We start from the raw sequence: 25,697 nt of genomic DNA, 5'->3' as shown, positions 1-25,697 counted from the left end.
CCTGGCTCGTGCTCGCTCTCTCTCTCATGTTGTCTCTCTCAAATAAATAAAATCTTAAGAAAAAAAAAAAAGATATACAAATGACCAGAAGGCACACGAAAAAGATGCTAAAACTCATTAATCATTAGACAAATGCAAATCTAAACCATAATGAGATACCACCCAGGTATCTCACTGGGTGACCTAGGATGGCTATAATAAAAAAGATGGGCAGTAATAAGTGATGGCAAAAATATGGAGAAATCAGAATCCTCAAACATTCCTGGTGGGAATGTAAAACAGTGTAGACACTTTTCAAACAGTCTAGCTGTTCCTCAAAAAGTAAAACCATTACCTGGTCTTCCATTCCATTCCATTCCATTCCTAGGTATAGAGTCAAGAGAACTGAAAAACTTATGTCCACACAAAAATCTGTACACAAATGTGCATAGCAGCATGATTTATAATAGATAAAAAGTAGAAACAACTCAAGTTTCTACCAACTGTACCAACTGATGAGCAGGTAAACACAATGTAATATATCCACACGATGGAATATCATAGAGTCGTAAAAAGTGATGAGGTACCGACTACAACATGAACTTTGAAAACATGCTAAGTTAAAGAAGCCAGACACAAAAGGCCATACATTGTTTGATTTCATTTATATGAAATGTCCAGAATAGGCAAATCGATAAAAAGAAAGATTAGTGGTTGCCAGGGGCTAGGGGGAAGAAGGTAATTGGGAGTGACTCCTAATGGGTATGCGGTTTCTTTTTGGGATAATGAGAATGTTTCAGAATTAGATAATGGTGATGGTTGAACAATCTTGTGTATATGTATACTAAAAGCAACTGAACTGTTTATTTTAAAAGAGTGAATTTAATGGTATGTGAATTATATCTTAAAAAAACCACATAGGAGAAATAAAGACTTCCTGAGACAAAAACTGAGAGTTCATTGCCAGGAGAACTTCCCTATAATAAATGGTAAAACAAGTTTTCCAGGCAGGAGCAAAGTGACATAGGTCAGAGACTTGCATTTCTATAAAGAAAGGAACAGTGGCATAGAAAGAATAAATGAAGTAAAATAAACTGTTTTTTCTTATTTTTAATTGATCCAAAATATAACTGTTAAAGCAATAAGAGTAAGAATGTATTGGGCTATTGTAGCCTATGGATCCGTGAAGTGAACGACAGCAATGCCACAGGGACAGTAGGGATGAATGGGGAATAATCTGCTATAAGGGACCGGCACTGCATGGAAAGTGACAGGATTATCTGACGGTGGACTTAGATTATTTTATATGTAAACCCATATGCTAGTTCACAAGACAAGCCTCACTAAGTTTCAAAGAATAGGGATCCTTGACCGCAAAGTAAAGGAGTTAGGAGTTAATTCAAAAATGAGTTAAAACTTAGGGCGCCTGGGTGGCTCAGTCGTTAACTGTCTGCCTTCGGCTCAGGTCATGATCCCAGGGTCCTGGGACCGAGCCCCGCATCGGGCTCTCTGCTCGGCGGGAGGCCTGCTTCTCCCTCTCCCACTCCCCCTGCTTGTGTTCCCTCTCTCGCTCTTTCTCTGTCAAATAAATAAATAAAATCTTAAAAAAAAAATGAGTTAAAATTCCTGCATATTTGGAAATTTAAAAACTTAAATACAGGTTCAAGAACCATAACAGATGTTTTAAAAAATTAGATACTAGGGGCGCCTGGGTGGCTCAGTCGTTAAGCGTCTGCCTTCGGCTCAGGTCATGATCCCAGGGTCCTGGGATTGAGTCCCGCCATCGGGCTCCCTGCTCGGTGGGAAGCCTGCTTCTCCCTCTCTCACTCCCCCTGCTTGTGTTCTCTCTCTCTAGCTAACTCTCTCTCTCTAATAAATAAATAAAATCTTTAAAAAAAAATTAGATACTAATATTGATAAACAGTCCATATCAAAACTAATGGACTATACCACAATCCGTGTTTTGAAGGAAACACCCTTCAATACTTTTATAAAACTGATGAGTGCCTGAAAACTAATGAGCTACATGTCTACTTTAAGTTAGGAAGAGAACTACAAAACAAAAAGAAAGAAGAAAGATATATATGAATGGGAGTTACTGCGACTGAAAAAATATATATAGTAGAGAAAACCAACAAAGGCAAAATTTCATTCTTTGGAAAAACAATACCAAGAAAATTAATAAGCCTCCAGTAAAACTGAATAAGGAAAAAGAATGAAAGCACAAATAAATAATATTATGAATGAAAAAAGTAGGCATGATTATAGATACCACAAACACTGAAAAGATTTTAAATAATACTATCAACAACCATATGTCAAAAAATATGAAAAGTTAGGTGCAATAAACTTTACAAAGAAAATGTATTTTACCAGGGCACCTGGTTGGCTTAGTCAGTTAAGTGTCCAGCTCTTTGTTTTGGCTCAGGTCATGATCTCAGGATCCTGAGATTGAGCCCCGCATTGGGCTCTGCACTGGGCATGGAGCCTGCCTAAGATTTCTCTCTCTTCCTCTGCCTCTGCCCCTCTCCTGCCCCCTTCTTCTCTCCCTCCCTAAAAAAATAATAATAAAAAAGAAATTAAAATAAGAAAGAAAATGTAATTTACCAAAACAATGCAGACAGTTCTGTAAGTAGTAAGGAAACTGAAGGAGTAGTTAGAATTTTCCCATGAAATTTCCCATGAAGAAAACATCAGAAGAATGTCATCTGAAGAAATAGATCATCTTAAACTTATTTAAACTCTTTTCAAAAGTAGAAAAGAAAGACTACTCTGAAGTCATTTCAGAAGACCTGCCTAACTCTGACACCAATGCCATATGGAGTCAAAATAAGAAAGAAAAATAAGGCCATTTCACTCATGAATATGGAATCACAATTCTGCAAAACATATTAGTAAATCAAATCCAACAATGTATTGTTTTTTTTTCTTTTTCAAATTTTTATTTAAATTCTAGTTAACATATAATGTAATATCAGTTTTAGGAGTCGAATTTAGTGATTCATCACTTACATATAACACACATGCTCATCATAACAAGTGCCCTTTTTTTTTTTAAAGATTTTATTTATTTATTTGAGAGAGAGAGAATGAGAGAGAGAGAGCACATGAGAGGGGGGAGGGTCAGAGGGAGAAGCAGACTCCCTGCCGAGCAGGGAGCCTGATATGGGACTCGATCCTGGGATCCCAGGATCATGACCTGAGCCGAAGGCGGTCGCTTAACCAACTGAGCCACCCAGGTGCCCACAAGTGCCCTCCTTAATACCCAACAGTGTATTAAAAATAAAACACCTTGACCAAATTAGGTTCATCCCAGTATGTAAGGACAGATTGTTTGTAAAACAAATACAAAAACAAAAAAAACCCCAGAAACTATAAATGTTCCTTATTACAATAATTTTAAAAAGAAAAAAATATATAATTACCTCAATAGATACAGATAAAACATGTGCTAAAATTCAGCATGAACACATGATTAAAAGCTTTAGTAAATTAGGAATAGAAGAGAACTTCCATACCCTAATAAAGTATATTTGAAAAAAAACTTACAGGAAATGAGAGAATAATGAACACAGAGTTCAGAATGGGTACATGGAGAGAGGGGGATGAGGTGGGAAAGAACCACATATATATACATGAATGATTGTCAAAGTCCTATTTTTTTTTTTTTAGAGAGAAAGAGCGCACGCGTGACTTGCGGGGTGGGTAGGGGCAGAGGAAGGAAGAGAAAGAATCTTAAGCAGGCTCCATGCCCAGTAGAGATCATGACCTGAGCTATAATCAAGAATCAGACGCTTAACCAACTGAGCCACCAAGGCGCCCCGAGGTCCTAATTTTTATATTGAGTATGGGCTCCCGTGGATTCTTATTCTATTACTAAAACCAACTGAACAAACAAATTCATGGACCAGTGATGAGATTATGTCATAACCAGTGAGTCTCAAAGGGTAGTTCCTGCAGATCCGCATTACCTAGAAACTTGTAACACATGCAAATACTCCAGCCCCACCCCAGACCTACTGAATCAGAGACTTTGGGGGTTGGGCCCAGCAACATGTGTTTTAACATGTCCTCTAGGTGTTTCTGATGCATGCTAAAGACTGAGCAGAGTGATCATAAATCATGAATTCTAGAGTCTTTACACCTATAGTCCAATTAACAAAAGGGAAGCAAGCACAGCTGGCGGATGCTGTGTATTTGTTTCATGGGGATAACCATTGCACTTTCTCATTTAATTGAGCTTTAAACCAGATTAGAGAGGACTTGAACGTGACTCCCTTTCTTCCTGATACTCTGGTAATAAATCTAAAAGGGAAAAAATGAGGCCTATTACACTATTAAAACCAGCAGTAATTCCTAACACTAGAAACTTGCTACACCTCAATGTAGTGTCAGATTTTATTATGTAGATCTAAAGTCAGAACCACTTTTAGGAAGTAACATGTCTTCTGCAAATGGGGAAAAGAGCCTCCAACAGATTTTCCTACGGTTTGAAATGAGGGGAAAAAACATTGGTTCAACATAGCACTGGCAACTTTCAGAAGATAAAAATCTGGAGAGGAGAAAAGATGTAGAGTTATGTGTTGAGAACTACTGGACATTGCAGTTTTGGAGATGTAGTATTTCACTGCGAGAAAGTCCCACTAACAGCATCTTGTCTACGAATAAGCATCATACCTTATGAACTTCTGCCAACTCATGGTCCATCCTTGCTGCCCTCTTGAGAAAACCAGCTTTCGTGGTAGCGACTTTTGGCTTTGGAGGTCTAATTCGGGGTTGTGTCACAAAATCTGGGAGACATGACTCAAGTTCAACTAATCCTACAGGAAGGAAGTACATGATTTTAGTATTCAGTGATTAAATTTAACGCTTTGAAGGCATATTGTTAATTTTAGTAGCTGTTTGCCAAGTGGTTTCATTTAGAATTATTGATAAGATATAGTTCACATAATTGACATGGCCCCAAAATGTAAAGCAAATTTCTGCATAATTAACTCATATTCTCAGTAATTTAGACCATAAAATGAGAAATGCATTCTTTTTTTTAAAGATTTTATTTATTTATCTGAGAGAGAGAAAGAGAGCACACAAGCAGGGGAAGGGGCAGAGGGAGAAGCAGACTCCCCACAGAGCAGGGAGTCCAATGCAGGGCTCGATCCCAGAACCCTGGGATCATGACCTGAGCTGAAGGCAGACGCTTAACTGACTGAGCTACCCAGGCACCCCAAGAAATGCATTCTAATTAAATATTTCCCTACAGAAAAGTAATAAGTTCTATGATAATAACCAACAGAAAATTGGTGATCATATGATACATGGGACCACCATTCTGTAGTGGATATACACCAATTTATCATACTGTGCTCTGGAGATGATCAGCCAGAGCTACAAGTTCAACATTGTGACCATCAATTCATCATCTTGGCCATGAATCCATGAATCCATAAATTTATCCCCTAGTTATCCATTTTCTTGCCCACTAGTTTTCTAGCACTTCTTCTTAAAGACTGATTTCATGATATATTCCTTGTTTACTTTGTAAACCTGGTATAAAAGTTTATTCGTTTCATTTTTGTGAAATGAGAAATTATTAGTGACACTGAACATGTTTAAAGGTTTAGTAGCTAAACACTGCTATATTGTTATACAGTATATCCATTTACTTATTTTTTTAAGATTTTATTTATTTATTTGAGAGAGAGAGTAAGAGACAGAGACAGTGAGAGAGAGCACGAGTGGGGAGGAGAGGGAGAAGCAGGCTCCCTGCTGAGCGAGGAGCCCAATGCGGGGCTTGATCCCAGGACCCTGGGATCATGACCTGGGCCGAAGGCAGCAGCTTAACCAACTGAGCCACCCAGGTGCCCCAGTATATCCATTTATTTACTTGGGTCTTAGGAGTTTTTATTGATTTGTATGAACTCGTATTAATAACATTAAATGTGTTCATTGCTATTTCTTGAAAATATTATTTGCTGTTTAGCCTTTAATCTAATACTTCCCTTCTAGTACTTCAATACTCCTCTTATACTGGACTTGTAATTATGTAAATTGCTTACCTTCATAGGTGTTGAGATAGTGGTTTTTTACCACAAAGTCCTCTGAATTGTTGTCAGGGAAACGACCAAGACGAGACAGAGGTCCATAGACCTGTGATGCATAATCACAATAATCCCTGATGATATTCCTTCTCTCCAGCTTCCCTTCTATATTCTTTCCCTTTCCCACAAGTTTTCTGATTGCTAGAATAAAACATACCTCTGTGACTATCTTCAAAGTATTGTTCTGAATAAATGCATAATAATAAACCAGTTCTACTTTTATTCACAGGGAAGCTACTGAACTGAATGAATTTCATGATGACCACTCACTGCAGCCAGATCTGTCATCTGTGTGGCCCAGAGCATCATGAGACAAGTGGGAGTGACAGAAGCTGAGTCAATTAGCATCCTCAGTTGGTACTCATCAAAAATCTTTTATAAGTGCATTCCAAGCTCTGAGGCAAGAAAGGGTATTCAGGAAGTTTGTCAAGCTAATGAAAGAAACTCAAAGTAACCAAAAAAGACATGGTCAGTGGAGATTTGGAGAATTATTTTCTCCTAGGAAAATAATTGCAAGGGAGGGAAGACTACAGGTTCTTCAATAATCTCTTTCCATCTTGGCTAACAACAGAATAAAACATAATGTATCCCAGCTTAGAGCTTTCAGAACTGTTCGGCCGACAGAGGGAAAAGGCTCAGCTGTGCACTCTAAGGAGTCATGCTTCCTACCTCCGCCTGCTCCTTTTCTTTCAGTCCTATCACAGATCCACCCCGTTCGAGGGCTCCATGCTGTGCACTCTCAATGGGTGAAAATCATACTGTGGGATGGCAAGGTCTTATCGTAAGAGGCGGCTGCATGCACCACAGCTGCCTTGTGGGCATTTATGTTTGATTCTCCATGCTTTTGTGTGTGACTTGGGGTTTTGGAATTAAATAAAAATAGTTTTATTTTTATTTAATTTTGTTATTTATCTTTTTTTTATTAGTTTCAGAGGTAAAATTTAGTGATTCATCAGTTGCATATAACACCCAGTGCTCATTACCTCAGGTGCCCTCCTTTAATCCCCTCCCCTCTAGCAACCCTCAGTTTGTTAGCTACAAAAGTTAGTCAGCTCATCATTAGTTATATCAAGTATGGAAATGAAAAAAATGTTGACAATATCTAACTGCATATCTCACAGCTAGTTAAAAGTTATTTTCTCACACACAAAAACGTTCAGGGGCAAAAAAGTGAAAGCAGATAACAGGCACCCGACTTATTGGGGGGGCGGTCTTGAAGGCCTCCCTGAGGAAGTGACATTTGAGGTCTGTCTTAGCCTCGTTCCCCCAAAGGCAGAGCCTGAGACAAAGGCATGTGTCAGGTAGTTTATTTGGAAGGCGACCGATCCCAGAGGGCTGGAGAGAGGGACAGGAGGAATTAATAAAAAAAAGTAATAATAATAAAATAAAATAAAAATAAAATAAAATAAGCAAGCTAGTCAACCCATCATTAGTATTGTGAAGTATTGAAAAGAAATTGTTGACAATATCTAAAGATCTAGGCATACCTAGCATCTAGTTAAAAGTTATTTTCTCGCATCAAGAAAATGTTAAAAGTTCACTGATAATAATTTTAAGGAAGTTTTATAATTGTTCTACTTTTGCTAGAAAAATAACAAATTTGATTTTTTTAAATATTGTGATTATTCTAATATGCATAGAAATTGCTAATTTGCACATATAATTGATACATTACAATTTTATAAGTAAATTACATTAAAAGTTACTAAGCAAATAAAACTATAAAGTTAAATACTAATAAGTTAAAAGTTTTTAATTTAATTTTTATTCATTTTTATTTATTTATTTATTTTTTTGAGAGGGAGAGGTGGGGGGCGGCAAGGGGCAGAGGGAGAGGGTGAGAGAGAAGCCTAAGTAGGCTCCACACTCACTGAGGAGCCCAACATGGGGCTTGATCTCATGACCCTGAGATCATGACCTGAGCCGAAATCAAGAGTCAGACACTTAACCAACTGAGCCATGCAGATGCCCTTTTTTAATTTTAATTCAAAAATTTTATATAGTCATTCCTAATCATCCACTGACTGCTCTTTTTATGTGTACAGATAGAGTACATAAACAGATAAACAGTATATCCATGGTATTAAAATTTCATGGAAGAGGGTGAGCAGGAGAAAAGATGTCTAAATGTCTCATTTAAGAGCAATAATAAAAAAAAAAAAAAGGTTGAGAAATAGGGCTTTCCATCCAGGACTTCAACCAATGAATATGGGAAGCCCAACCCCTTACACTTACCCCACCCCCCACACAAACATACACAATAATATCACAATAATCACAATAATGTCAATAACTTGACTACCTGTTAGAACATCATTACTTCGCTTTCTTAGTGAGGAATTTTCTTCCACTCTTCTACTTTTGAGAAATAATTCATCTCCTTTACTTATTTAATAACACTAGGACTCAAGAGAATTATATCTAAATCAGGTTTGATCAAAGATTCAAAGCAAAGCCAACCCTCCCATTCTCTTCACTGTTCATATTACACCATTACCTGATACATGTGTGTGCTGAATCCGTGCCAATTTTGCCTCCTTTGCTTCCTGCAATTGACACCATCGGGCATTCAGGTGCTTCATGTTCACTTCGTTCTGATTCTCATCACGCTTTTTCAGCAGCTTTTTTAGAATTTCCAGGCGAATCTCCTGCAGTCTTTAAATAAATCACCAAACATAAAGACCTATTTGGTATCCCAGAGTGTTCTACTAGAGAGAAGGGAAACACCTGCCATAAACAGGATCCTCTTTTTGGGCTGGTATCATATTCACGTACTTAAAAAGACTGCTCTGGCAAAAGTGTGACAAGTGGATTGGGTGTTTGGGGGAGGCAACTCAATAGTGAGTCTCTCTATAAAAGGAATATGTATGCGCATATTTCTGAAAGGCAAAGAAGAGTATGCCAGGTAAATAAAAGGGCTCTCCAGGCAGATGGGCCTAAATGAACAACAAGATGTTTGTGCACAGTTCCAGGCCCACAGGTATGCGCTGGGGAGTTAAGTAATATGAGTGAAGAGAAAATGAGGCAGCATGATATTTTAAGGAATAAATGTGAAAATGCCAGTGTCTGGCGCATACAGACATCCAATCAATCTTCATTTCCCTTCCGCTTACCTTTAGCTTGTTCTCCTAGACCTAGCTACCTTGCTCGTGTGTATACAACAATGTACACATGACTTCAAAACCCATACCTCCGGCCCAGGTATTTCTGAACCAGAATTCCTGTCTACTTGAATCTCCAGGTATCCCTTGACAACTTCAAGAAAAAACCCCACTCATTTTGTTCCCCCAGAAATCTACCCTTTCTTACATCTTCTTCCCTCCCCTAACAATTCCTCCTCTAAAACACTTCTTGCATCCATTCCCTAGCTCATGTTTTTATCATCCCTCTCCTAACTTGGACTCTAGTTGCTAATCTAGTCTCTCCTTCCAATCTTGCTCCACACAGCTGTCAAGATTTTCCTTCCTAAAATAGACATTTGAACATTTTAATCTTCCTTAAAAATTCATAGAGTAATTTATTCAGCTACTTATTTGTCAAATAGTTATTAAGTGCTCACCAAATGCCAGGCAGGAAACAAACAATGATGAACAAGATAAAACACCTTCTCTCAAGAAGCACTGTTCTATTGGAGCAGGCATATCAACTAGCATTTTATAAGGAGATAAATACCAGCCCAGAAGAATGAAGACTGTGGGAGAAGAAATGACAGAGCATCTATGTCTAGCACTATTCCCAGTGGATCCAGGAAGGTGGGGAGGGCTTCTTTACAGGAGCCATTAACTCTGTAGTCTTGAGGATAAACAAGGATTGAGATTTGCCACATAGACAAGGGAAACGTGAGGCTTCAGCAGAGGAAAGTTCAACTCAAAGGACTAGAGACAGAGCTAACATGTCATACTGGTGGAGCTTCTCAAAGCAAACATACCGGGGAGGGTGGGGAAGTAGTGAAAAGTGAATATGGAGAAACAGGTGTTTTTCAAAATAAGCCACAAACCAATAGTCACCTTTCTCTCTGGACTTAGAAATCCTAGGTTCATTCTCAAATTCATCACTTACCTCAATTCCTTCAGTCATAAAATGGACATAATCGTATCTATCCCATAAGGTTGTCGTGAGCATTAGATGAGTTAATGTATACAACATGGTACAACAGTTGAGCATGCATCAGATAATCTGGAGTCGTCCACCTGACTCAGTAGATCTGGGATGGTGCCCGAAAATCTGGATTTCTAACAAATTCCCAGGTAATGCTGATGCTGCTGGTTTGTGGACCACAATTTGAGAACTAGTGGCTTGGAACATGGCTCCAACACATAGTAAGCACTCTGCAACTTAACATGCTCTGTGAATATCATCATCATCATCACTAATATTATCTACCTGATGGCTTCTTACTAACCCTTCAACACCCAGCTCAGAGGCTACCTTCTCACAATAATTTTCCCAAATCTCCACCCACCCCAAACAGAACGAGCCAGAAACATTTTAAATGTTTTTAATGCCCTTCTGATAAGAATATATCTCTCCAAATTGAAGCAATAAATTTAATTTTCTACAGACGGGATTGGGCACCCGATACCTACTTTGCATTCTTTAATTGCAAGCTTTTACCAAAACATCACACAGTCTGGATTCAGGGTTAATAGAAGGTGTTGTAAAAAGATAAACATATTTTGAATTCAGAACCACGCTGAGTCTCTAACTGTCTTGGTTCTTAAATTTCTTTTGTGTAAGCACACTGTCAGGGGCTGTGGTGGCATTGCGATGAGCAGTGAAGTGCCTCAGCTCAGCCTAGGACAAAGGACAACCTCATCAAGTTCCCTTCCTTCCTTCCTTTTTTTTTTAAGATTTTATTTATTTGACAGAGAGAGACACAGCGAGAAAGGGAACAGAAGCAGGGGAAGTGGGAGAGGGAGAAGCAGGCTTCCTGCTGAGCAGGGAGCCCAATGTGGGTCTCGATCACAGGACCCTGGGATCATGGGCTGAGCCGAAGGCAGACGCCCAACGACTGAGCCACCCAGGCGCCCCTCTCCTTTCTTTATTGCTAGGGAGTTGTAATTTTGAGGTTTTCATCCTTTCCACACATTCCAAGGACAGCCTCATTACTGAAAATACATTAGTTAAATGATTGAAAACCAGAAGTACCTCAGCATATTGTTATTTATGCACCGTGAGCTCATCTCTTAATTGAGGAATTCCACAATTTGTCTTTTAAATAGAAAATGCCCCATTAGCTGTAGCTAGAACCCAAGGTGTCCTGACTGTGAATCCAATACCGGGAGGAATAAGAGGATTAGCTAGAAGGCTGATGGATATGAAGAGGGCCTAGGCCCAGGCAGAGTGGCACTGGGAATGAACAGAAAGGGTCAGTTTGAAAGACTGATGAATGGATAAAGAAGATATGGCATACACACACACACACACACACACACACACACAGGAATATTACTCAGCCATGAAAAAATAATGAAATGTTGCCATTTGTAACAAAGTGGATGGAGCTAGAGTATATTATGTTGAGTGAAATAAGTCAGTCAGAGAAAGGCAAATACCATATTATTTCACTCATATGTAGATTTTAAGAAACAAAACAGATGAACATATGGAAAGGGGAAGAAAAAGGAGAGAGGGAAGCAAACCATAAGAGACTCTTACCAATGGAGAACAAACTGAGGGTTGATGCAGGGAGGTGGGAAGGGGATGGGCTAGATGGGTGATGGGGATTAAGGAGGACGCTTGTTGTGATGAGCACTGGGTATTCTATATAAGTGATGAACCACTAAATTCTAATCTTGAAACAAATATTGCAGTGTATGTTAATGAACTATAGTTTAAAATTTAAAAAGAAAGACATTTCAGGGGTGCCTGGGTAGCTTAGTCAGTTAAGCGTCTGCCTTTAGCTCAGGTCATGATCCCAGAGTCCTGGGATCAAGCCCCACATCGGGCTCCCTGCTCAGCGGGGAGCCTACTTCTCCCTCTCCCTCTGCAGTTCCCTCTGCTTGTGCTTGCTCTCTCTGTCAAATAAATTTTAAAAATCTTAAAAAAAAAAAGGCATTTCAGTGGGATTCTATGATAGTCTAGAATTTCTCTAAAGAGAAAAGGGAAGAGAAGAATCACAGATGTTTTGAGGAATTCTTCAAATCTGGGTTCCATGCTTAACTTTACACACAAAGAGGGCATTATACATTTTTATATTGTTAGAGAGAAAATTATAGAGCTATTATTCCCAAAAGAACCAGAAACCCAACTTTCTATCTCTATAGGTAGAAGGTTGCTTTTAAACCCATACATTTGGGAAAATGCTTTACAGATAAAAAGTATTTACATTACTCCACCAGCACAGGTGCAGCTGTCTGGGTAATCTAGAACTTACTTTTCAATCTCCTGCTCTCTGAAGGCCCACTCCTTCCTCTCCATCGCATTCATCATCCTCCTCCTCTTCTCAAACTGGGAGGTGTCACTCAGACAGGGAAGAGTGGCTTCCCAAGCACGCTTCTCCCGGGCACGTTCTATCATCTCAACCTCAGCTTGTCCTGCTGGGAGCCCTCGACCTGGATGATGAAGCAAAGCACTTTAGAAACATATGGACAAACTCATGTACCTTTCAGTATTTAATTTATTCCCTTTCAGTTCCTGTCCTCTTGAACTTCAAGGGTTATGACAAGACGAAATGATATTAGCAAACATCCTCCTGATGTGCCTCACAGCTTGTTATCTGTGCCCTGTACTATCTCTTGTTAGTTATTCAGCCAGAAGACATTTTAGTTGCACATAAGATGCTAGACAGTATTTGAAGAATATCACGTGACTACTGAATAATCATACCTTGGAATGTCCTATATTAGACAAATCAATATTTTGAAATGCAAGGAAATATCAAAGTAACTTACAGAAGGTCACAGCTGGTAAGTGGTAGAAATCAGGATTTGAACATTGCAATCTGACACTTGTGGTCTTATTACTACTCTATACTCCCTCTCTATTAGAGAAATGAAACAAAAATGAACTATATAGACAAGCCCACAGCTAACATCATACTCAACAGTGAGGCTGAAAGCTTTTCCTCTAAGATCAGGAACAAAACAAGAGCCTACTCTTATCACTCCTATTCAACATAGTACTAGAAGTCCTACCCAGAGCAATCAGGCAAAGAAGAAATAAAAGTCAACCAAATTGAAAAGGAAGAGGTAAAATGGTTTCTGTTTGCAGATAACATGATCTTATATATAGAAAACTATAAAGACTATCAAAAATGGTTAGAACTAACAAATGAATTCAATAAAGTTGCAGGATATAAAATCAACATACAAAAATCAGTTGCATTTTTATATATTAACAATGAACTACCTAAAAAACGAAGAAAATAATCCCATTTATAATTGAATCAAAAATAATAAAATAGGGGGGCACCTGGATGGCTCAGTCAGTTAAGCATCTGCCTTTGGCTCAGGTCATGATCCCAGGGTTCTGGGATCGAGCCCCTCCTTGGGCTCCTTACTCAGTGGAGAGTCTGCTTCTCCCTCTCCTTCTACCCCTCCCCACCCGGCTCGTACTCTCTCTCTCTCTCTCAAATAAATAAATAAAATCTTAAAATAATAATAGGAATAAATTTAACCAAGGAGGTAAAAGATCTATACACTAAAAACTATAAAATACTGATGAAAGAAATTGAAGATGACAAAAGTAAATGGAAAAATATCCCATGTTCATGGATTGGAAGAATTAGTTTGTTAAAATATACATACTACACAAGGTCATCCACAGATTCAACACAATCTCTAGTAAGATCCCAATGACATTTTTTACAGAAATAGAAAAAACAATTGTAAAATTCATATGGCACCATAAAAAAAAAAAACCCGAAGAGCCAAAGCAACTTGAGAAAGAAGAACAAAGCTGAAGGCATCACACTTCCTGGTTTCAAACTATATTACAAAGCTACAGTCATCAAAACAAAATAGTATTGACATAAAAACAAAAACATAGACCAATGAAACAGAATCAAGAGCCCAGAAATAAACCCAAATATCATCAACTAATATTTGACAAGGGAGCCAAGAAAACTCAATGGGAAACACACTTTCTTCAATAAGTGGGGCTAGAAAAATTGGATATTGGCATGTAGAAGAATGAAACTGAATCCCTAACCTACACCAATCACAAAAATTAACTTGAAATGGATTAAATACTTAAATGTAAAACTCCTAGAAGAAAACATAGGGGAAAATCTTCTTGATATTGGTTTTGGCAATGATTTTTTGTATATGGCACCAAAAGCACAAACAACAAAGCAAAAATAAATCAAATGGGACATCAAACTAAAAAGCTTCTGCACAGCAAAAGAAATGAGCAACAAAATGAAATGGCAACCTATGGAATGGAAGAAAATATTTTCAAACCATACATCTGATAAGGGGTTAATATCCTAAATATATTAGGAACTCCTACAAATCAATAGCAAAAACCAAAATAATGCAATTAAAAAATGGACAAAGGACCTGAATAGACATTTCTCCAAAGAAGATATACAAATGGCCAGCAGGTACATGGAAGGTACCCAACATCACTAATTATCAGAGAACTACAAAAGAAAAACACAATGAGATATTACTTCACACCTGTTAGGATACGTGTTTTCAAAAAGACAAGAGATAACAAATGCTGACAAAGATATAGAGAAAAGGGAACTCTAGTACACTGTTCGCAGGAATGTAATTGCTACAGCCACTATGAAAAATAGTATGGAGGTTCCTCAAAAAATTAAAAATAGAGGTACCATATGATTCAGCAACTCCACTTCTGGGAATATATCTGAAGGATATGAAATTACTATCTCAAAGAGATATCTGTACCCCCCATGTTCACTGCAGCATTATTTACAGTAGCTAAGACATGGAAACAACTTAAGTGTTCATCAACACATGAATGTATAAAAAAAATGATATAAATGTATATAATTCCTATATAACATATTAAATATAATTGGCATATATTGAATATAATATATGATAAATTTTATTTTATATGCAATATAAAATATATAAAATTCAGCCATACAAAAAGGAAATCCTGCCATTTGTGACAACATGAATGAAACTTGAGGGCATTATGCTAAGTAAAATAAGTCAGACAAAAAGACAAATACTGTATGATCTCACGTATGTCTGGAATCTAAAAAAGCTGAATTCATAGAAACAGAGAGTAGACTGATGGTTGCCAGGGGCAAGGGGTGGGAGAAATGGGTGAAAGTGGTCAAAGGGTACAAATTTTCAGTTATATGATGAATAAGTTCTGGATATCTAATATACAGCATAATGACTATAGTTAACAATACTGTATTGTGTACTTGAAAGTTGACAAGAGAGTAGATCTTAAATGTTCTCACCACACATACCAAAAAAATGGTACTATGTGAGGTGATGGGTGTGTTAACTAATATTATTGTGGTAATCATTTTGCAAAATATATGTATATAAAATCATCACATGGTATGCCTTAAACTTACATAGTATGTCTATTATATCTCAATAAAGCTGGGAAAAAATGAACTATACATAAGTAAAAATATAACATTGTCTTTGATTTTTACATACATGAGATTTTACTATAAGTATTCTGCAACTTGCTTTTTTACTCAAGTTTGTTTTGGGGACACTAGTCACACTGATACGCAGAGATCTAATTTCATTCTTCCATTGTAGGACTCTAACACAATTTAAGCTATCTTCTAAAAATTGATGTTTTAGATTGCTTCAATTTTTTGATTACACATAGTAATGCTGCAACAAACATCCTTGTACTGGTCTCATTATGCCATATGCGAATTTCTCTAGCATCCTTAGAAGGATCTAAAGTCTAGCAGCTAGATCATAAAATATAATCACTTTAAATTTTTCTGGATATTGCCAAACTTGCCTCCCAGAAGTATAATTTTGCTCAAGCCTTCTGAGATTCCCCTGATGCTCTCCCATAGCCCATGCTTCCTTACTTCCTCCCACATTGTTTCTGCCTAATCTCAGTTGCTTTTTGTAGTCCTAACAAATACTTAGTAGTAGTTCACAGATTTTTTTTTTTTTTAGTTTCACTGAAAGTGTAATTTGTGGGAGTTGTTTTGTGCTTGTTGCTTTTGTGTGATTTCTGGGAAGAGAAGAGGAAAGATACTGATTTACATAGACACGGTTATACTGGGAATAGGGATTTGGATTAGAATTGCTTGAAGGTATAAAATGTTTAGGGGAGAAATAATATCTATTCAAGCAGGAGTCTTCCCATTTATAAACATGGTATGCTTCTCTCTCTCTCTCTTTTTTTTAAGATTTTATTTATTTGAGAGAGACAGAGAGAATGAGCAGGGAGGAGGGGCAGATGAGAGAGAGAGAGAAAAGCAGACTCCCCGCTGAGCAAGAAGCCCAATGTAGGGTTCGATCCCAGGAACCTGAGATCATGACCCGAGCCTAAGGCAGACGCTTAACCGACTGAGCCACCCAGGCCTCCCATATGCTTCTCTTTTTATCAAATCTTTGTTCACATGCTTAAGGAACACTTTATATTTTTCTCGATAATTCTGTGCACATGTTTTTAAGTGACTTTCTTAGGTTATTTGTTGCTTTAAGAATATGATATTTTCAGGGACACCTGGGTGGCTCAGTCGGTTAAATGTTTGCCTTTGGCTCAGGTCATGATCCCAGGGTCCTGGGATCAGGTCCTGCATTGTGCTCCTTGCTCAGCAGGGAGCCTGCTTCTCCCTCTGCCTGCCATTCCCCCTGCTTGTACTCTCTCTCTCTCTCTCTGTCTCTCTCTCTCTCTGACAAATGAATAAATAAAATCTTAAAAAAAAGTAATATGATATTTTCAAATATTTCTAATCATATATTGCTCATATAGGAAAGCTACTGATCTTTGCATGCCATTTCCACAATCACCCATCTTGAACTCAGGTTCTTAGTTCTGATAATTTGTAATTTCATTTGATTTTCTAAATGAATAAATTGTCTGCAAATATAGTTTTACTTCTTATTTCTAATCCTCATACCTCAAATTTTTTCTCTTACTGCACTGAGTCAGCATTTCTCAACCAAAGTGATAACACTGCCATACTGAGCAAACAATTATTTCTTGTATAGGACTGCTGAATGCAGGACAGGATATTTAGTATCCATGCCAGCCTACCTCCCAAACCCCACCTCATGTGCTAAATGCTAGGAGCACTTCCTAGAGCAAGGACTTGTGGGGAGATGGCAGAGTAGGAACATCCTAGGCTCACCTCATCCCACAGATGCAACTAGATATATCCCTATCAGTGTAAATAACCAGAAAAAAAACAAAGACTGGCAGAAGAGACTCTCCACACCAATATGTTGAAAAGAGACCACCCTGAGGAGGGCAAAGACATGGTGGGAGCTAAATGGACCTGCAGGACTGTCCACAAAAGGGAAGAATTCAGTGAGTGCAAAGAGGAACAGAACCCATACCAAGCACCCCAGGCACAGGGGACAGGCACCTGAAAAAGGAATCTCCATAACATTTGGCTTTGAAAGGCAGAGGGGCCTGGCTTTGCAATCTCTTAAAATCAATGAGGCTTAGCACCCAGAACTTAAAAAAAAATCAGTGGGCTCAGCTCTGGGAGAGTGGAGGCTGAGAGGAAACTGAGCCCCCACCCTTAAAGAGACAGCACAACAAAGAGCCCCACTGAGATTCAACTTAGAAGGAGAAATTTGAAAAACACCAGGGGTATACAAGAGGGGGATTTATTTTACTATCTCAGAGTTTGTGCTGGAGGGGCAAGGATCTTCGGGAGACTTCTCTAGGAACAAAGGAGCTGGCAGGAGCCATTTCCCGCCCCCACCCTCCAGTGTAGATACATGGACACCTGCCAGAACCAGCACAGCAGGAATATCCCCACCAACCTTTCTAACAGCATGCCCTGCCCCACAGTCTTCTGCAGATCTGCCCTCTCCAACCAAGCTGGCCTCAGCAGAGTTGTCCCAGGCAGTTGCAGGTCACCTCCCTACATACTGACAGACCTTGCTGACACTACTCACTCTGATCCCATGTCTCCTGTGGCAGGAGTCCATCCAAGGATGGCATTGTGCAAGCAGCCCAAAAAGGGGCCACCACGACTCCAAGCAATTCCTGCCCCAGGGAGAGGGGAAGATAACCACACACACCAGTCCAACCACACACAGCAATGGGCTGGGGGCAGATTTCTGGACTGACTGCTGGTCCCACCCACCAACAAAAGTATCTTAAGGGGACAACACAGGGAGAACACCTTGCTGTTCGGTGCTACTGAAGCTCTGGCAAACCCTTGATCTGACTCAACTCAAGCTCAAGGCAATCCCAGACTGGCAAAATTACAACACAGGGACCAAACCCTGACCACAACAGGCAGACAGCCTTTGCAGAATGACTAGACTGAAGGCAAACACAACTCAGCCACAACAGTAGGGCACACACAACACACACAGGAAACACCCCTGAAATTCCAGGGTCTGGTGAACAGGGGGCATTCTACTGCAGGGCACTATAGGACCACCTCTTCACACGTCCATGACTTTCAAGAGCCAGAGATGTAGCTGACTTTCATAGCACATAGATAACAGACACAGAGAGTTAGACAAAATGAGGAGACAGAGGAATATGTCCCAAATGAAAGGACAGGACAAAATCACAAGGAAGGTAAATGAAACGGAGATAAGGAAATGCTTGATAGAGAATTTAAAGTAATGGTCATAAACATACCCACTGGAATGGAGAAAAGAGTGAAGGACTCAGTGAGACACACAACAAAGAGAGAAAACATAAAAAAGAACCAATCAGAGATGAAGAACTCAATAACTGAAGTTAAAAATACGCTAGAGGGAAAAAAAATAGTACACAAGAGGAAGCAGAAGAATACATCAGTGACTTGGAGGACAGAGTAATGGAAAGCAATCAAGCTGAACAGGAGAGAAAAAAAGAATTAAAAAAAATGAAAATAGATTAAGGAAACTCAACCACACCATCAAGTGTAATAACAGTTGCATTATAAGGATTCAAGAAGGAGAAAACAGAGAAAAGGGTGGGGGGAGGAAATTTTATTTGAGGAAATAATAGCTGAAAACTTCCCAAATGTGGGGAAGGAAACAGAAATCCAGATTTAGGAAGCACAAAGCGCCCCCATCAAAATCAACCCAAGGAGGTCCACACCAAGGCACATGGTAATTAAAAGGGCAAAAAGTAGTGCTAAAGAATTTTTAAATCAGCAAGAGAAAAAAAATGTAGCTACATACAAGAAATACCCTGTAAGAGAACTAGCTGATTTTTCAGCAGAAACATTTCAGGCCAGAAGAGAGTGGCATGAAATATTCAAAGTGCTGAAATAGAAAAACCTGCAACCAAGAATACTCCATTCAACAAAGCTATCATTCAGAATAGAAGAAGAGAGGGTAGAGAGTTTGCCAGACAGACTTGGAGGAATTCATGACCACTAAGTCAGCCTTACATGAAATGTTAATGGGAACTCTGTGAGTGGAAAGGAAAGGCCATAAGCAGGAGTAAGAAAAGTAGGAAGCATAAAAGCAGTAAAATTAAGTATATCTACAAAAAATCAGTCAAGGGAATCACAAAATAAAAGGATGTAAACTATGACACCATATACCTAAAATGTGGCAGGGGAGAGGAATAAAAATTTAGTGCTTTTAGAATGGGTTCAAACTTAAGCAACCATCAACCTAATATAGACTGCTATATGCATAAGGTATTACATATAGACCTAAAGGTAACCACAAATCAAAACCAGTATTAGATATGCAAAAAATAAAGAGAAGGGAACCTAGGTATATCAATAAAGAAAGCCAGCAAACCTTGAAAGAGGAGAATGAGAAAAGAAAGGAACATAAGAACTACAAAAACAACCATAAAACAAGTAACAAAATGGCAATAAGTACATACCTCTCAATAATTACTTTGAATATAAGTGGACTAGACATTCCAATCAAAAGACATAGGGTGACAGAATGGATAAAAAAAGCAAGACCCATCAGGGCGCCTGGGTGGCTCAGTTGGCTAAGCATCCAACTCCTGGTTTCAGCTCAGGTCATGATCTCAGGATTGTGAGATTTAGCCCTTTGTAGGACTCCATGCTCAACACAGATTCTACCTGGGATTCTTTTTCCCTCTACTCCTCCCCCTCTTCTCTTCTCCCCTGCTCATGCTCTCTCTCTCTGTCAAATAAATAAGTAAATAAAATCTTTTTAAAAAAGGAAGACCCATCTATATACTGCCTACAAAAGACCCATCTCAGATCTAAAGACACATGCATGCAGACTGAAAGTGAAGAGATGCAAAAGCATTTATCATGCAAATGGAAGTGAAAAGAAAGCCAGGGTAGCAACACTTATATCAGACAAAATGGACTTTAAAACAAAGACTGTAACAGGAGACAAAGAAGGACACTACATAATCATACAGAGAACCATCCAACAAGAAGATGGGAACACCTAAATACATAGAGCAGCTAATAATAAACATAAAGGAAATAATTGATACTAATACAATAATAGTAGGGGACTTTAACACCCCTTACATCAATGGATAGACCATCTAAACAGTAAATGAATAAGGAAACCGTGGCTATGAATTACACATTGGACCACATGGATCTAACATATATATTCAGAACATTCCATCCTAAAACAGTGGAATACACATTCTTTTCAAGTGCACATGGAACATTCTCCAGAATAGATCACATATTAGGCCACAAAGCAAGTCTCGACAGGTTCACAAAGATTGAAGTCACACCATGCATCTTTTCTGACCACAACACTATGAAACTAGAAATCAACTACAAGAAAAAAAATCTGAAAAGACACACATACATGGAGGCTAAATAACATGCTACTAAACAATGAATGGGTCAACCAAGAAATCAAAGAGGAAATCGAAAAATACATGGAGACAAATGAAAATGAAAACACAATGGTCTAAAATCTTTGGGATGCAGCAAAAGCTGTTCTAAAGGGAAGTTTATAGCAATACAGGCCTACCTCAAGAAGCAAGAAAAACCTCAAATAAAAAACTTAACCTTACATTTAAGGGAGCTAGAAAAAATAACAACAAGCAAAACTCAAAACTAGCAGAAGGAAGGAAATAATAAAGATTAGAGAAGAACTAAGCAAAATAGAAATTAAAAAAACAATAGAACAGATCAATGAAACCAGGAGCTGGTTCTTTGAAAAGATCAACAAAATTGATAAACCTTTAGCCAGACTCATCAAAAGAAAGAGAGGACTCAAAAATACAAAATCAGAAATAAAAGATGAGAAATAACAACCAACACCACAGAAATAACAAGGGTTATGAGAATATTATGAAAAATTATATGCCAACAAATTGGGCAAGAAGAAGAAGTAGAAACATATAACCTCCCCAAACTTGATCAGGAAGAAATAAAAAATCTGAAAAGACTGATCACCAGCATGGGAGATTGAATCAGCAATCAAAAAACTTTGACAATCAAAAGTCTAGGACCAGACATCTTCAAAGGTGAATTCTACCATTTAAGGAAGAGTTAATTCCTATTCTTCTCAAACTACTCTGAAAAACAGAAGAGGAAAGAAAGCTTTCAAATTCATTCTATGAGGCCACCTATACCCTGATAACCAGACAAAGACACTACAAAAAGAGACAGATTCAGAGGGAACTACAAACCAATATCTCTGATGAACATAAATGCAAAATCCTCAACCAAATATTAGCAAACCAAATCCAACAAATCATTCACCACGATCAAGTGGGATTTTTTCCTGGGCTGCAAGGGTGGTTCAGTATCAATCAACGTGATATATCACTTCAACAACAGAAAGTATAAAAACCATATGATCATTTCAATAGATGCAGAAAAAGCATTTGACAAAGTACAACAGCCATCATGATAAAAACCCTCAACAAAGTAGGTTTAGAAGGAACTTATCTCAACATAATAAAGACAAACATAATATGAAAACCCCATTGCTGACATCATACTCAACGGTGAAAAACTGAGAGCTTTTCCCTTAAGATCAGAAATAAAACAAATTCATTCTGAGAGCCCCAAGCTGGTGGACTTGAGTGAGTGTTGTCCCACACCGTTTTGTTAAGCAGCTGCTTACCTCTTGCCAGAGATTCTGCTTCTTTCACTTTCCTGCAGTCTCTTGGTGGGGATTTAGGTTCTGGTTCATGGAAAATAGTCATGGCCTGGATTTCAGGGCCCCTGGCACCTCGCACTGAGCTCTTCAGGAATGAAAAAGCATAATGTTTTCCATGGTGATACAATGTTTCCTATTCCTCACACCAAACCTCATGAAAGCCCCAAACTGGGCTGGTCTTCAGTGTCTGCCCTGAGAATAATCATCATGAGGGGACCACAGCAGTTCTTCCTTTAGGTTGCATTTACTTCTTATGGAAACACATCTCTTAAAAGATGTTTCAATGAGGAGGAGCAAGATGGTGGAGGAATAGGAGACCTGGATTTCGTCTGGTCCCAGGAATTCAGCTAGAGAGGGATCAAACCATTCTGAACACCTATGAACTCAACAGGAGATCGAAGAAAAGAATAACAGCAACTCTCTGAACAGACAAGCGACCACTTTCTGGAAGGTAGGACATGCGGAGAAGTGAATCTGAGGCGATATTCGGGAGGATAGATGGCAGGGGAGGGGACCTCCGTCCGCCGCTTCTGGCAAGTGATAGAGCCCTGGAGCACAAAATTGGAACTTTTAGAAGTCGGCTCCACTGAGGGATGTTGCTCCAGTGGCTAAGCGGGGGTGGAACCCTCGCTGGGACAGTGTGGTCTCAGGAACCTCGGGGTCACAGAAAGACCAGGCGTGCCCGAGTGCGGCAGAGCTCCCAGGTATCGGAGCGGGGAAGCCGGCTGCAAAGATGGAGCCGAGGAGTGGGCTCTCAGCTCGGGGTTGCCATAAACCGTGATCCACGGCACAGTCGGGCCACTGCTCTTTCAGCAGGGGCCCAACAAGCGGCAGATCTGGGGAGACTCCCCTTCCTCCCCAGGAGGAGTGGTGCAAGAGCTCACTGCAGGAATCTGCTGGGTTTGGAGACTCCACATGGGGTCAGGTGCCAGAGATAGAAACGCTCAGTCACAGGCTGGGTGAGCACGGAGTGCGGCCGGAGACCGGGGAGACAGGAGTGATTGACTGCTTTTCTCTAGGGGCACACTGAAGAGTGGGGCCCCGAGTTCTCGGCTCCTCCAGGGCGGAGATTGGGAGGCCACCATTTCACTCTCCTCCTCCAAAGCTGTACGGAAAGCTTGCAGGGAACAAAAGCTCCCCAGAGCAAACCCCAGCAGATTACTTAGCCCGGCCCTCGGCAAGGGTGGGGCAATTCTGCCTCCGGCAAAGACATTTGGGAACCACGGCAACAGGCCCCTCCCCCAGAAGATCAGCAAGAACAGCCAGCCAAGACCAAGTTTACCGATCAATGAGAACAGCAGAACTCCAGTGCTAGGGGAATACTGCACATAGAATTCATGGCTTTTTTACCATGATTCTTTAATCTTTCAAAGTTAACTTTTTTTTTTAACTGTCTTTTTTTTTTTGAGTTTTTCTTTTCCCTTTTTCAACCAACATCTTATCAATCCCTTTTCTAAAAAATATTTTTTGTTTTTCATTTTTAGAGTCATATTCTATCCCTTCAGAGTAGTTACCCTTATTTTTGGTATATATATATATAAGTTGTTCTCTCTTTAAAATTTTGGGATACAGTTTCTTCTAACAGACCAAAATATACCCTAAATCTCTAGTGTATGGCTTTGTTCTAGTCTCCTGCCTGATCACATTCTCTCCCTTTTTTTTTTAAATCCTCTTCTTTCATTTTTCAACCAACTTCTTATCTTATCAATTCCTTATTATATTATCTTTTATTATATTATTATAGTATATATATTATATAGTATATAATATATATATATTATAATATATACTATTATATTATTATAAAATCTTTTATAATTTTCATCTTTACAGTCATATTCCATCCCTTCATCGTATTTACCCCTATTTTTGTAAATATACAAGCTTTTCTTTCTTTAAAATTTTGGGAGGCACTTTCTTCTAACAAACCAAAATACGCCCAATATCTACTGCGTGGCACTGATCTATGCACCAGCTATTTGATCATATTCTGTTTTTCTTGTTTGTTTTTTTAATCTCTTTTTCTTTTTTTTTTCTTTTTTCTTTCTTTCCCTTTCTTTTCCCCCAGTTTCAGGTCTCTTCTGATTTGTTTATTGTATATTTTTCTGGGGTCATTGTTACCCTGTTAGCATTTTGTTCTCTCATTCATCTATTCTCTTCTGGACAAAATGACAAGATGGAAAAAATCACCTCGAAAAAAAGAACAGTACCAACTGCCAGGGACCTAATCAATACGGACATTAGTAAGATGTTGGAACTAGAGTTCAGAATGACGATTTTAAAGATACTAGCTGGGCTTGAAAAAAGCATGGAAGATATTAGAGAAACCCTTTCTGGAGAAATAAAAGAACTAAAATCTAACCGAGTTGAAATCAAAAAGGCTATTAATGAGGTGCAATCAGAAATGGAGGCTCTAACTGCTAGGATAAATGAGGCAGAAGAGAGAATTCGTGATATAGAAGACCAAATGATGGAAAATAAAGAAGCTGAGAAAAAGAGAGATAAACAACTACTGGATCACAAAGAGAGAATTTGAGAGATAAGTGATACCATAAGATGAAACAGTATTAAAATAATTGGGATCCCAGAAGAAGAAGAAAGAGAGAGAGGAGCAAAAGGTATACTGGAGCAAATTATAGGAGAGAACTTCCCTAATTTGGGGAAGGAAACAAGCATCAAAATCCAGGAGGCACAGAGAACCCACCTCAAAATCAATAAAAATAGGTCAACACCCTGACATCTAATAGTAAAACTTATGAGTCTCAGAGACAAAGAGAAAATCCTGAAAGCAGCTCGGGAGAAGAGATCTGTAACCTACAATGGTAGAAACATTAGATTGGCAATAGACCTATCCACAGAGACCTGGCAGGCCAGAAAGGACTGGCATGATATACTCAGAACACTAAATGAGAAAAATATGCAGCCAAGAATACTATATTGAGCTAGGCTGTCATTGAAAATAGAAGGAGAGAGAAAAAGCTTCCAGGACAAACAAAAACTAAAGGAATTTGCAAACACGAAACCAGCCCTACAAGAAATATTGAAAGGGATCCTCCAAGCAAAGAGAGAGCCTAAAAGTAACATAAACCAGAAAGGAACACAGACAATATGCAGTAACAGTCACCTTACAGGCAATACAATGGCACTAAATTCATATCTTTCAATAGTTACCCTGAATGTAAATGGGCTAAACGTCCCAATCAAAAGACACAGGCTATCAGATTGGATAAAAAAAGAAAGACCCATCAATACGCTGTCTGCAAGAGACTCATTTTAGACCCAAAGACACCCCCAGATTGAAAGTGAGGGGGTGGAAAACCATTTACCATGCTAATGGACACCAAAAGAAAGGTGGGGTGGCAATCCTTATATCAGACAAATTAGATTTTAAACTAAAGACTATAATAAGAGATGAGGAAGGACATTATATCATACTTAAAGGGTCTAT

The 25,697-nt window shown here is 38.8% G+C and overlaps 1 protein-coding gene across 1 annotated transcript in view; it reads right to left on the bottom strand.

Moving 5' to 3' along the window:
- CFAP91 (cilia and flagella associated protein 91) overlaps positions 1 to 25,697 on the bottom strand; it is a 95,352-nt gene that overhangs the window by 32,948 nt on the left and 36,707 nt on the right. Inside the window, exons 7-10 of the mRNA XM_032406629.1 lie at positions 12,454 to 12,631; positions 8,575 to 8,732; positions 6,036 to 6,218; positions 4,657 to 4,799 (exon numbers count right to left, since the gene is read on the bottom strand). Of these exons, the coding sequence (XP_032262520.1) occupies positions 4,657 to 4,799; positions 6,036 to 6,218; positions 8,575 to 8,732; positions 12,454 to 12,631 (662 nt within the window). The remainder of the gene's footprint in view (positions 1 to 4,656; positions 4,800 to 6,035; positions 6,219 to 8,574; positions 8,733 to 12,453; positions 12,632 to 25,697) is intronic.

Source organism: Phoca vitulina, unplaced genomic scaffold, assembly GCF_004348235.1.
Source record: "Phoca vitulina isolate PV1807 unplaced genomic scaffold, GSC_HSeal_1.0 scaffold8, whole genome shotgun sequence".
Lineage (NCBI taxonomy): Eukaryota > Metazoa > Chordata > Mammalia > Carnivora > Phocidae > Phoca > Phoca vitulina.
The sequence above is the reverse complement of the archived record's forward strand: the minus strand, read 5'-3'. Positions and strand labels throughout refer to the sequence as shown.